At 40.6% G+C, this 11,557-nt stretch overlaps 1 protein-coding gene across 3 annotated transcripts in view; it reads right to left on the reverse strand.

Annotated features, from left to right (window-relative positions):
- The window catches only part of LOC120236530 (leucyl and cystinyl aminopeptidase), a 99,152-nt gene extending 88,061 nt beyond the window's left edge, over positions 1 to 11,091 (reverse strand). For all 3 annotated transcript variants that reach the window (XR_005529694.1, XR_005529695.1, XM_039239367.1), the window contains exon 1: positions 10,847 to 11,091. Coding sequence is in view for 1 of the 3 variants with exons in the window: in XM_039239367.1 (XP_039095298.1) it covers positions 10,847 to 10,865 (19 nt within the window). In the remaining 2 variants the exon portion in view is untranslated. The remainder of the gene's footprint in view (positions 1 to 10,846) is intronic.
- Between the last annotated feature and the right edge of the window lie 466 nt (positions 11,092 to 11,557).

Raw genomic sequence — 11,557 nt, forward strand, 5'->3', positions numbered from 1 at the left:
GTAGGAAGGTAAGGTGCCATAATTCACAACAGATTCTCAGAGGCAAAAAGAGGTGCTGCCAGGTTACATTCCTTTAGCAAAAATAATAATAAAATGCGGGTGTCAAGGTACTAGCACAACTATAAATTCACTAGTAAAACTAGTTTCTCATTAAGCTTCTGTGAGGGCACAAACAAAACAGGTATGAATTTAAACACATTATATTATAGACATGTTTGTTTGCATTCCTGATACCTATGAAATAGAGGCCTTGTTACCAGCTAAAGAAGTACCTTTATTCTATACCTTCATGTTAACACTATCCCTTTTGGTCTTGAATTCCTAACTGTTTCAACCCCACCTAAGGTACAAAATATATTTAATACCTGATTTAACACTGAAACAAGTTCTACTTGTATGAATAGCGAGGTGTGCTTGTTCCATTTGCTTGACAGAACCAGAACTAAACTGGATGTAGAAATGAATAGTTCCTCTACTCTTAGGCAACACTTCCCTGAAAGTGTTACAAATGCCTAATTGTTAATCAACATGAAATGGAAAGAATCCTTCTGTACCAACCTAAAGCCTTTAGTAAACAAGATACAAGAAACATCATTTGCTGCCCAAATTTCAAAATCTCACTATGGCAGGAATGTACCATATCACCGTGTCTCCTAGACCTCAATTGATATCAGAAAAACTTTTGAGCTTCTGTGCACATTTTAGTTTTTTAACTAAACATATTACAACATCTTGATAATATCTTTAAGTAAGAGTCACAGAGCCAATGAATAAGGAACTGGGATTTACACGCCAGCAGTATGAATTACTCTGCACTATTATGCTACACGATAGAAGTCTTACAAAAGGAGGTAGATTCATGGATAGATCTCCAGATGAAAAAATAAAAGTATAAAACCAAAAATATTTAAGGAAATAAGTGTGGGATAGGACCAGTGCTCCTCCAAATGTGATCGTTTTCAAGGAGAGTATAGTGTGCTCATATACCTTTTTTCAAAATGTATTCTGCTGGAATGTAAGCTTTCCAAGGGCAGAGACCATACTGCATTCCTACATGCACTCCAGCTTTAGGAATAAAGCTTGGGGGGCACCTGGGTGGTTCAGTCGGTTAAGCATCCGACTTTGGCTCAGGTCGTGATCTCGTGGCTAATGGGTTCAAGCTGGACTCTGTACTGACAGTTCAGAGCCTGGAGCCTGCTTCAGATTCTGTGTCTCCCTCCCTCTTTCTGTCCTTCCCCTGCTCACGCTTGTGCTCTCTCTCTCAAAATAAATGAACATTAAAAAAAAAATTATGGAATATCTGGGTGGCTCAGTCAGTTAAGCATCCGACTTTGGCTCAGGTCATTATTTTCTGGTTCAAGCCTCACATCAGGTTCTGTGCTGACAGCTCAGAACCCAGAGCCTACTTCAGGTTCTGTGTTTCCCTCTCTCTCTGTCAAATTCCCACTTGTGCTCTGTCTTTCTCTGTCTCTCAAAAATAAATAAATGTTAAAAAGTTTTTTTTAATTAAAAAAAGAATAAAGCTTGGAACAAGTTAGTACATAGTGAAGGTATATTTTAACATATTTATTTAAGAGAGGTATCTTTTAAAAAACAATTATTTTTTTTTTAAAAAGAGATTTGCAGGGACTTGTCAAAAACAAATATAAAAAATACTTGTGAACTGATGCAGTTTAATAAAGGAATGCAAGAAGAATTTGTATTAAAATATTCCCTCTGGGCCTCTTCTCTGATCCCCAGTGCTGACTCCCCAAAAGAAGAATGGAGTGAAGAGACATGGAACACTAATTTTGGTCTGTAATATTTTTAGTCTTGATAAAAATAAGAATTGAAGAAAAGCATTAGCAAGATGAAAAAAAGGAAGAAATTTAAAAAAAAGAAAGAAAAACAACAACAAAAAAGAATAAAGTACATTTGAATCCCGGTATTACCTGGTTTCAATAAAACAGACTTAAGCCAAAGCATTCATCTAAAAGATTTTTTTTAATATTTTTTATTTATTTCTAGGAGACAGAGAGAGAGACAGCGTGAGCAGGGGAGGGTCAGAGAGAGAGGGAGTCACAGACTCCAAAACAGTCTCCAGGCTCTGAGCTGGCAGTCAGCACAGAGCCGACGCGGGGCTCGAACCCACGAACCGCGAGATCATGACCTAAGCGAAAGTCGGACGCCCAACCGACTAAGCCACCCAGGCGCCCCTAAAAATTTTTTTATACAATAAATTCTGTGTGTGTATATATATACATATACATATACATATTCATTTCTGTATTTCTCTAGTTGTTAGTTACAATGGAATAAAAAAACCAAGAAAAGTTAAAGTTTACAATAATGTACAAAGTTCTAACAATAACCATTTAATTCTACTGAACAACTACCATTCAAAAACATTGTCAATTCCACAGAAATACTCTACTTAAAATTCTGGCCAGAGGATGCTTAAAACACATGAATTTAACAAGTGCAACATGATATCCCATGGACTAAAGAATACAAACAAACAGTACAGAGTACTGTCATAATGATCAGAATTCACAAAAATATATGCCATTTTATTCACTTAAAAGTTAGCTAATATTCTTACAGGGGGAAAAATAAACTTATGGTAGCTTAGTTTTCAATTTTCTTTTGTTTTTCTAGGATAAATTATTTACCATAATGTTTATATTTATATCGAACTTGTCCTCTAATCAAATGTATAATCCTTAACATATATACCATTTTTAAAAATATTTCCTTATAACATAGGTCCCACAGTCCTTGACAATTCCTTAGGGCACCTCTGAGAAAGATTTAGCCATAAAAAGTAATTGAAATTGTCAATGCTGCCTAAATATTTATGCTCATCAATCTCTCAGGTAAATCTACAAAACTACAAATACTTTCTAAATATCTAGAGCTAAAAAGTTTATTTTTAATTTTATCAACTATTTGGATATAGTTTCAAAAGAATCTTAACCTATCATAATTCGTTATATAAAATGAAAAATGGCATTAGGCATTAAAAACTACCTGTGAGTGATTTAAAGAGAATACCTATCACTGAATGAGCTCTGCAAAGAATATTTATGACAACTCTTCAATGTATGCAGAATGCTTTTGAGCTAGAAAACACCTCAATGGGTGAATAAATTTGCTAGACCTAATTGTCAGAGGGATTTGAAAAAGAACTACTTTGCTGATACTTCTGAAATACTTTCCATCTGACTCATCAGACTGATAAAATTCAAGGTAGATGATAATCTTAACTCTTCATAGCAAAAACTCTGCCATCAATTCACAACTTGCTGAGGGTTAGTTTGACTATCATTAACCCATTTAAAAATATAGTGGCGATTATCCAAAAGTCTGGAATTATAACCACATTTTGTCCACCAATAGTCGCTGTCATTTCATTATCTGCCAAGAAAAGCATCTATGCAAGAATTCTTCAAGTCTTTATCTCAATAGTGTTTCATGAATTGGCAGTTAATTAAAACAGAACCAAACTGCAATGAACTGCACTGGAGCAAAGTTAGCCACATTGTAGTGAACATGTGCTTATTTCTACCTACTTCAAAACACTATTATCTAGTCCCCAAGTCAGACTGGACCCTGACTAGACTCAGACTGGACCCATCCAATTATTTTTCTGTGTGCTTCCTCCAAATGAAAACGTACCAAGTCTCTCACAGTAACGTGTACTAAGGAAGATGGAAGTGAGGCTGCCGTTCTAAAAAGCAAAGCATTTCTTTTTTTTTTTTTTAATATTTTTATTTATTTCTAGGAGAGAAAGAGAGAGAGAGTGAGCAGGGGAGGGTCAGAGAGAGCGGGAGATACAGACTCTGAAATAGGCTTCAGGCTCTGAGCTGGCAGTCAGCACAGAGCCCGACGCGGGGCTCGAACCCGCGAACCACGAGATCATACCTAAGCGAAAGTCGGATGCTTAACCGACTAAGCCACCCAGGCGCCCCTAAAAAGCAAAGCATTTCTTATTCCTACTAACAATCAATACATTCAGTCTGAGTTGTTTTCTTAATTTAACCAGCCAACCTGGATACTGAAGGACAATGTCAGCGGCCTAAAGGACTTAGGTACTTAGCACTTGGTTTAAAGGGCAGAGAAAGCACCGCTAACAAGCACAAAGGGGAAGCAGCCCAAACTCACAAACATTATTGTGATAACTCTTGGACATATTTGTTCCTCCCACCTGGCTCCAAGGTCCACAGCAGCCCCCCTTGATCACGGAGGGCATTCTGATAATTAAGGAATGAGAAGAAACTAGACAAGGATCAAACCACTTCTGCCTTCAAAGCACACTATACCAATGCCAAGCTAAAGAATATCTTTAAAACAGTTAGCTCTCCTCAGTCACTCCCACTAATCACCATGCACTTTTCCTCAGCAGAGAACTCAGGAGTGGTGCTATGCTGTTGAGATGATGAATGTTCTAATAGCTATTTTAAATATTAGGAATTAAGTTTTAGCTGTGAGAAATACCACGGCCCAAAGCCTTCCTGCCCACCTGAAAGTTGGTCTAGGACAGTGAGTACCTGAGACAGTTGTCTAAGAAACACTACCACACAGCCCTGGCCATTATTTGCTGCAAGATCCAGGAAGGAAAGGAGCACACCCAACCCACAAAGACTTGCCATTCTCCTTTAGCCCAGTTTATGAAATTCTCCCCAGAGAAGCATAAGGAAGCCTTTAGCTCCCTTTATCCCAGATCACTGGCTTGGCCTCCCCCATAGCACCAGGGGGCTAGAGAAAACTCCTAGTCCGCCCAATCCCCCCATCCACAAAAGTCCAGACAACTGGCTTAAATTTTGTTCTGGTGACTGCATTCTTGAAATATGTGGAAGAAATGCCCAAGAGACCTTCATTAAGCAGTAATACACACTAAAGGAAAAGACTTCAAAGAGTCTTTTACAACTGAACTTGCTTCTCTATTGTTTTTTTCAAACTCCCTTAAAAGCCTGAATTTTCTTTATTTGGTAAATGAACTGTCTCCTCCAAATTTAGATGCTAAAGTTGAAATTTTTAAAAAATAAATTGGTTCATACATCACTCATAAACATCAGTACAAAGTGAAGCAAAAACAGGTAATAAAAAATAGTGACTACTATCATGATGGTCCTACAAAGTCAATGGCTTTATGGGCACTGGGGTGGCTCAGCAGCTTAAGAATCTGATTCTTGATTTCAGCTCAGGTCATGACCTCATGGTTCATGAGCCTGAGCCTCACCTCAGGCTCTATGCTGACAGTGTGGAGCCTGCTTGGGGTTCTCTCTCCTTTCTCTCCTCTTTCTCTGAAAATAAATAAATACCCCCCCTTTTTTAAGTCAATGGCTCTATATTCTTCACATTCATAAAGAGAACAGTCTTAACTTACAAGTGACTATGCATTTTCTGACTATGATAGAGAGAAGTACATAGTATGATTAAACTTGCAGTAAATGTTTTCTATCTCCTTCCAGGGCTGACAAATGCCAGTCTTAACTCACTCATCCCCTCACCCCTCAATTCCTTTTGTTTAACGAGCCCTTCTGTCTACTTGCTCCTTCCAAACCCAACTCCTCCATCTTTTGACCTTACATGTCCGTGTCCTACGCCCCAAACTAACTTTTCAGCCAAAGATTTGCAACGCTCAAGGTATGACCTCATTTTGGAAATCTCTGCCTTATCAGCTTCCCTCTTTACCTCCAATCTCTACATTTCTTTCATCTTCATCACTAATTCTCTTAAGTCCCAATTTTCCCTAAAGATCTTTGGATTCAAAGTCCTAGAGGTGCCTCCAGGACAATAACAAATGGATTACAACAACAAATTAGGGTGCAAGGGAATCCTGACCATCCTTCCATAGACTCAGGAACAAGAACTATTTTATTTCTGTCATATTTACTGCACAGAATCACAGGGCAATGAGCAAGCAGCTTTCTTTACAAAGGCCACTAGATATACAAGGGGCTGAACTACCACACAGGCTCCAAAATTCTCCTCCATTCCCATTCTTGGTTTCCTATGAACGCTCAGGAAAGGTATATAGCTAGAGACTCAAATTAAAAGGAAAAAAAAAAACCAAAACAAACACATTCTCTGGTTGCTCCAATAATACTATGGAAAGATTTACTCGTATTATTAGCTCCAGCTCCAAGCTCCTACAGTTTTCAAGGCATGAGGTAACCAACTGACAGAACACAGCTACACTGTCCTAATCTCTACCGCCCAGAGCCACAGGCCTGATGTAGGTCCACCACAACTTCAGAGGTAATGTTGGCTAAATTCCCTCATATCACAATTTCCTAATGCTTTCACAGAGAGAGTTCAAAACGTTCTCATTTCTTAACAAGAGTGTTACACCAAAGCATTAGAAATGTGAGCTTATTGGTGATAGGTGTTATATGAGTAGGTTTTAAGACAGTTTGGTACATTTATTTCATAATTAGAAAACTCTCAAAGTTTTATTGCTTTTGTTTCTTCTTATTTTTTAGTTTTGTATTAGCATGAAAGCAAAACTAGATTCTTCCATTTCATTTCTCTTATTGAGGTCAGCATTATCTGATGACAGGTCTGCAGCTGTGCCCAGCACAGAATATCTACTTGAAAGTGGGCATTCAAAAAACAGTGCTGGAATGAATTACTGAAGAGGAAATCACCCCTGGCTGATTTTCTTTATGGTAATTTCCTTATAACCAATCTTTCTGGTTCTATATCTTTCAGTTCTTAAGGATCATCTGTAGAGAAGCAATAATCACTGATTTTAATTGCTCCTAAAATATACTGTTTGTCTCAAGTATATGGCAAGTGTGTATGGCAGGAAAATTGTTTTGGAAATTGTTATACAAAGCAAAGGACTATCCCCCCACTGCTCTCCTTCAAAACTGGATAGTTTCTAGTTATAGCCTTAACCTTAGAATATTAAATCCTGTTAATACTTGATTCCTATTCACTTAAATGAAATTGAAAACTCAAGACAAAGAATAAAAACATATTTTAACTTATATTTCATCACATAGAGAAATTATGATCTTCCATTTTTTAAGGATTTTCTTTCAATACGGTTATTTGTCACAGAACAAAAGAAATATGTATAAACAAAATGTGGTAAGCTCATATTTTTGACAGATGATGCTATTTTTTTTAAAAAAAGAAATGCATAACTATAGGACAACTGTTATTTGTAAGATAAAAAGATGGGGGCACCTGGGTGATTCAGTCCTTAAAGCGACCAACTTTGGATCAAGTTATGATCCTACTTCCTTTGGCTCAGGTCATGATCTCATTGTTCATGGGTTCGACCCCCACACTGAGCTCTCTGATGTCAACACGGAGCCAGCTTCAGATCTTCTGTCCTGCTCTTTCTCTCTCCACCCCTCCCCATTCACGCTCGCTCTCTCTCAAAAATAAATGTTTTTTTTTAAAAAAGATGAAATCACAATGTTATGCTACATTATAATCTATGAATATATAATCTGTTGTCCAGACTTCCCATTTTGGAAGTTGGGTAATGCTTTCAATTGGATGCCAGTCTGAAAACAAAACAAAACAAAACAAACAAACAAACAAACAAAAAACCTAGTTTCTACGACAGGTAAATTCCCCTTGTTTGATACCAGGTGGTAATACCGAAGTGATTCCTTGGGGCTTTGTCATAAGAAAAAATGACCAACTGTTTAACTTAGGTTTTCAGTTCTGGGACTTCAAAATATCAATGCTTCTCTATCCTCTAGATACCACAAACTAAAAAGCACAGGGGGAAAAATATATAAATATATACACAAAAACATATATGTGTGTTTGTTTGTGTGTGTGTGTATGGCAGGAAAAGAAGTCCTTCTCCATCAGTATGCTTCTAAATTCTGAATTTTTCTACCTAATAAAAGTTCTCAAAAGCTCCCTTCTGTTAAATAACATAATAGTAACATAACATAGTAAAATAACATAATAGTAACATAATTTCACCTCTAACTGCCTAACAGGACATAATGGCTACTGCCAAACCAATCTTGAGTACTGGTCCAGTGCATCTTTCTTCCCATAAAAAGTCACCAAAAGTCCAAAGCCAGACTGGATATCCAGTCTTCAGTGTAACAGTCAGCAGTCCCTCCCATGGGCAAGATCTAAAATATCTCCTGAGCCTAATGGGAATTTCTGACACTAGGGTCCCTTCTTATAAACCCTTTCTGGAGGTAAGCATATTAAATAGATTATAGCAGTATGTTAGCTGGACAGGTTAACATAGGATACTCATCAAATGCACCCATTATCAGCAGGCAGAGAGGAGTGCCCAAGAAAAATGAGCCACACCAGCGGCAAGTTTTGACAGAAAACCGGGAAAGCACAGAAAGCCATACTGGAATAGTTAACTACTGACGGTCAAAATGACAAAACAGAAACTTAATGTGCCTCCTTTACAAATTTCCTGATGGTCAAAATGACAAAACAGAAACTTAATGTGCCTCCTTTACAAATTTCTAGGTCAGAGGGTGAAACCATTGACGAGGTTTTAAATGGAAGATATGCGGTTCTGAACTGCTAAAAATGGTTTTTGTTAAGCTCTCACACTTCTCCATCTATGTAGGGATATATCAGAAAGTGATGAAGATTTTATCAAAAGAGGATGAATGTGCAACAAAAGCCAATATCAAGTTCAATAAATCCTGTAATTATAAATTCTATGAATAATGAAATAGTCTACACCAAAACATCCAGACCAAGGGGAGAAGAACTAGATGTACCTATCCTTTGTACTCAGTAAGATTAAGTATAAAGATAAACATACTTTCCACTATACCAAGTCCTATTTAAAGACACTAGGAAATTCTACAGCTATCCTTCAAAAGTTCTAAACTAAATAATTTTTATTTCAGTCCACCTTAAACCTGGCAAGCACCTCAAATTGCTAGCAGCTAATTTTTTGTTGACTTTAGATATGGTAGTTTCTACTTCTTCGTAAAGGACACTAGACAAGCCTCCAAGGAGTGATTAACACACTAAAATGATGCACTGTCAAACTGTCTCCAGCAGATTCTGAAAATGTGGAAGACAGACGGGAAAAGGATTAAAAATCCAATTTCCTACATAAAAGTTGAAGCACTGCTTCCTTTTTGTTCTCTTTTCTGGGACTTTTCCATTCCCTTTTCAAATGTGAAAGTTGGCAAATATTCACATTTAGAGGAACATATTTTAGGAAAGGAGAAAAGGCCCCAGTTCAAAGACTTGAGAATGTACTTTAATTCTGGAGGCACAGATCCACCAAATCAGCTAGCAATAATCTTGACCAAATGTGTGACTCAGCCTTGTTGTGCGGAAGGTTTTTTTAAGTGAAAGTTCACATTTAAAATTCTACAAACATGAAAGCTCCAAGTATTCTACGTAGGACAAAGAAAAAGCCTTGGAAAAGTCATTCGAAAGGATTTAATGATTTGTATCAAACATACTTTACACTAAAATACTAGATGGTCTCAAAGTTTACTTTCAGCTCAAATCCCCCTTAATTCTCTTAGTATCGTTATCTGGCTATTCTTGAGCCATAGTAATAACAAATAGAACCTGAATGAGAAAGAAAATTCAGAAATAAAGTTGTCACCATTAAGCCTAATTAGACACTACAGACAGGAAGATGGCAGTAGAATAAAGCATTCTATTCTGAATTAAGGACAAGGAGAATAGAACGAGTAATTCGAGTAATTCACAGTCCCATGAATGAAGCACAGCATACGACAAAGTTTGGTTAGGGTTTGGGATACAGTGGTCAATGTCTGTCTCTTGAGTGGCAAGTGACCCACCTAACCAAGTAGTAGATGCTGGCTTCTCTTTATTAATACGACAAACTGTCTACCTGAAGTAACCAACCACCCGCAAGAAAACATGTCAACCAGGGAGTGAATCGTCTAATTTTAGTAGGAATTCTCACTTACTGGCAGTTTTCCTACTCTCTGCCCCAAAAGGGAATCCATATACTCAACACCACAAAATGGTAAGGCATCTCACCCCTATATTGTGACTCTGGAACTTCTGGTCCAAACAAAAGCCATCGGTTTTAACTAGGGTGGGATTTATTCTGTCCATTCAGGACAGAGCTGTGACTGTCTGCAGGGCATCCTGCAGGCTCCTGCTTTGACTGTCCCCTCAAGTCACATTGTGATATCACCATGACGGACCCCTGATATTTAACGAGTCTTCGACTGAAACAGTGGTATTATCAGGAGCCCGTGAAGGGAAGCTTGAACGCCCTGCGGAGTGCCTCAGCAACAGAAAGGAGGGTGACAATGCGGGCAGGCAGCTACTGGGCACCGAACGGGACGATGCAAGCCTTTCCGCAAGTTTCCCTTCCTTCCACTAAATTAACCTGCAAAGCCCCCACCCTCCACCCCACCCTATTAGGAAAAGTCACGATGGCAACCCGCGGAAGGACAGGGGGAACAGCTCTCGGTGCATCACAGAAGTTTGGTTTGGCGGCGGCGGAGGCTTAACCCTTCCTGCCGAAGAGCCGTGACCGACACCCGCCTTATCCAGGGGCAAACCCGGTCGGCCAACTTTCCCCTCCACTGCGCAAAGCAACCCAAACTTTGCCGTTCGCCCACCTGGCCGTGCAACGGGTTTGGCGGCATCCAGCGCCCCCAGATCCTCGGCAGGCAATGGCACTGACCTTCACGCCAGACCCCGGTCCCGCGCCGGCCTCTGCCCGCCCCCCCCCGCTCCAGCCTCAGGCTGCCTCCCCCAGTCGGCTTCCACCGCCCCCAAACCCTCGTGGGAAGCCCACGGTGGGGGAGCTACTGCAGCCCCACCTACCCCGCGTGTCACGACAGCCAATGTCCCTCTGCTCCCCAGAGAGTCCCGGCCCCGACGCCTCCGGCTGCCTACTCACCGTTAGTAAAGGGATCCATTTTCGCCCCGCCGCGGCTCCTTACAGCCGAAGCTCCCTAGCTTCCTACTCCAAGAACTGAAGCGGCCCTGTCGACTGAGCATGCCCAGCGCGGCGGCAGAGGGCTGTCGGGGAGGTGCTGCGAGGGGCGGCGCCGGTCCGCAGCTCGGGGGCTCCGCTGCTCCGGGTTTTTGCCACAGCTACGGAATGGGAGGGAGGCTAGTGGGAAAAACACCGCACAGCCGGAGGCCGACTCCCCGCCGAGAGGAAAGGGAGGAGCAGGTTAGCGCTGGGGGCTGCCCTGTGGGCGGGGCCCAGTGAGGCCCCGCCCCTCCGGGAAGTGGGGCTGCTCCAGCTCCACGGTGCTGGGGGACGACGTTCGGTCATGGAGCAAATGTGACCGACTACTGGGTCCCGGCCCCGCCAAGTCCTAGGCACCGGATCCCAATACTGCGCCCAAAAAACAACGACCATTGCCATTGCCCCTCGTAGTGGACATTCCAGAGACAGACAATAAACAGAGAAGGCACACAAGACTAAAAGAATTGTCCCGCTGGGCCTTAATAAGGGTGATGTGATGGAGCGTGAGTGGATAGCTAATTCAGACGGCGTGCTGAAAAGAGGCCTTGGAAGTGCCACTGAGACGGCGATCTGAAAGCAGAGCTCGCGCCAGTGGGCGGAGATCGCTCCACAGAATGCGAACCTGCGGTTTCC

The sequence above is a fragment of the Hyaena hyaena genome, unplaced genomic scaffold, assembly GCF_003009895.1.
Source record: "Hyaena hyaena isolate Hyena2069 unplaced genomic scaffold, ASM300989v1 scaffold_156, whole genome shotgun sequence".
NCBI classification, from domain to species: domain Eukaryota; kingdom Metazoa; phylum Chordata; class Mammalia; order Carnivora; family Hyaenidae; genus Hyaena; species Hyaena hyaena.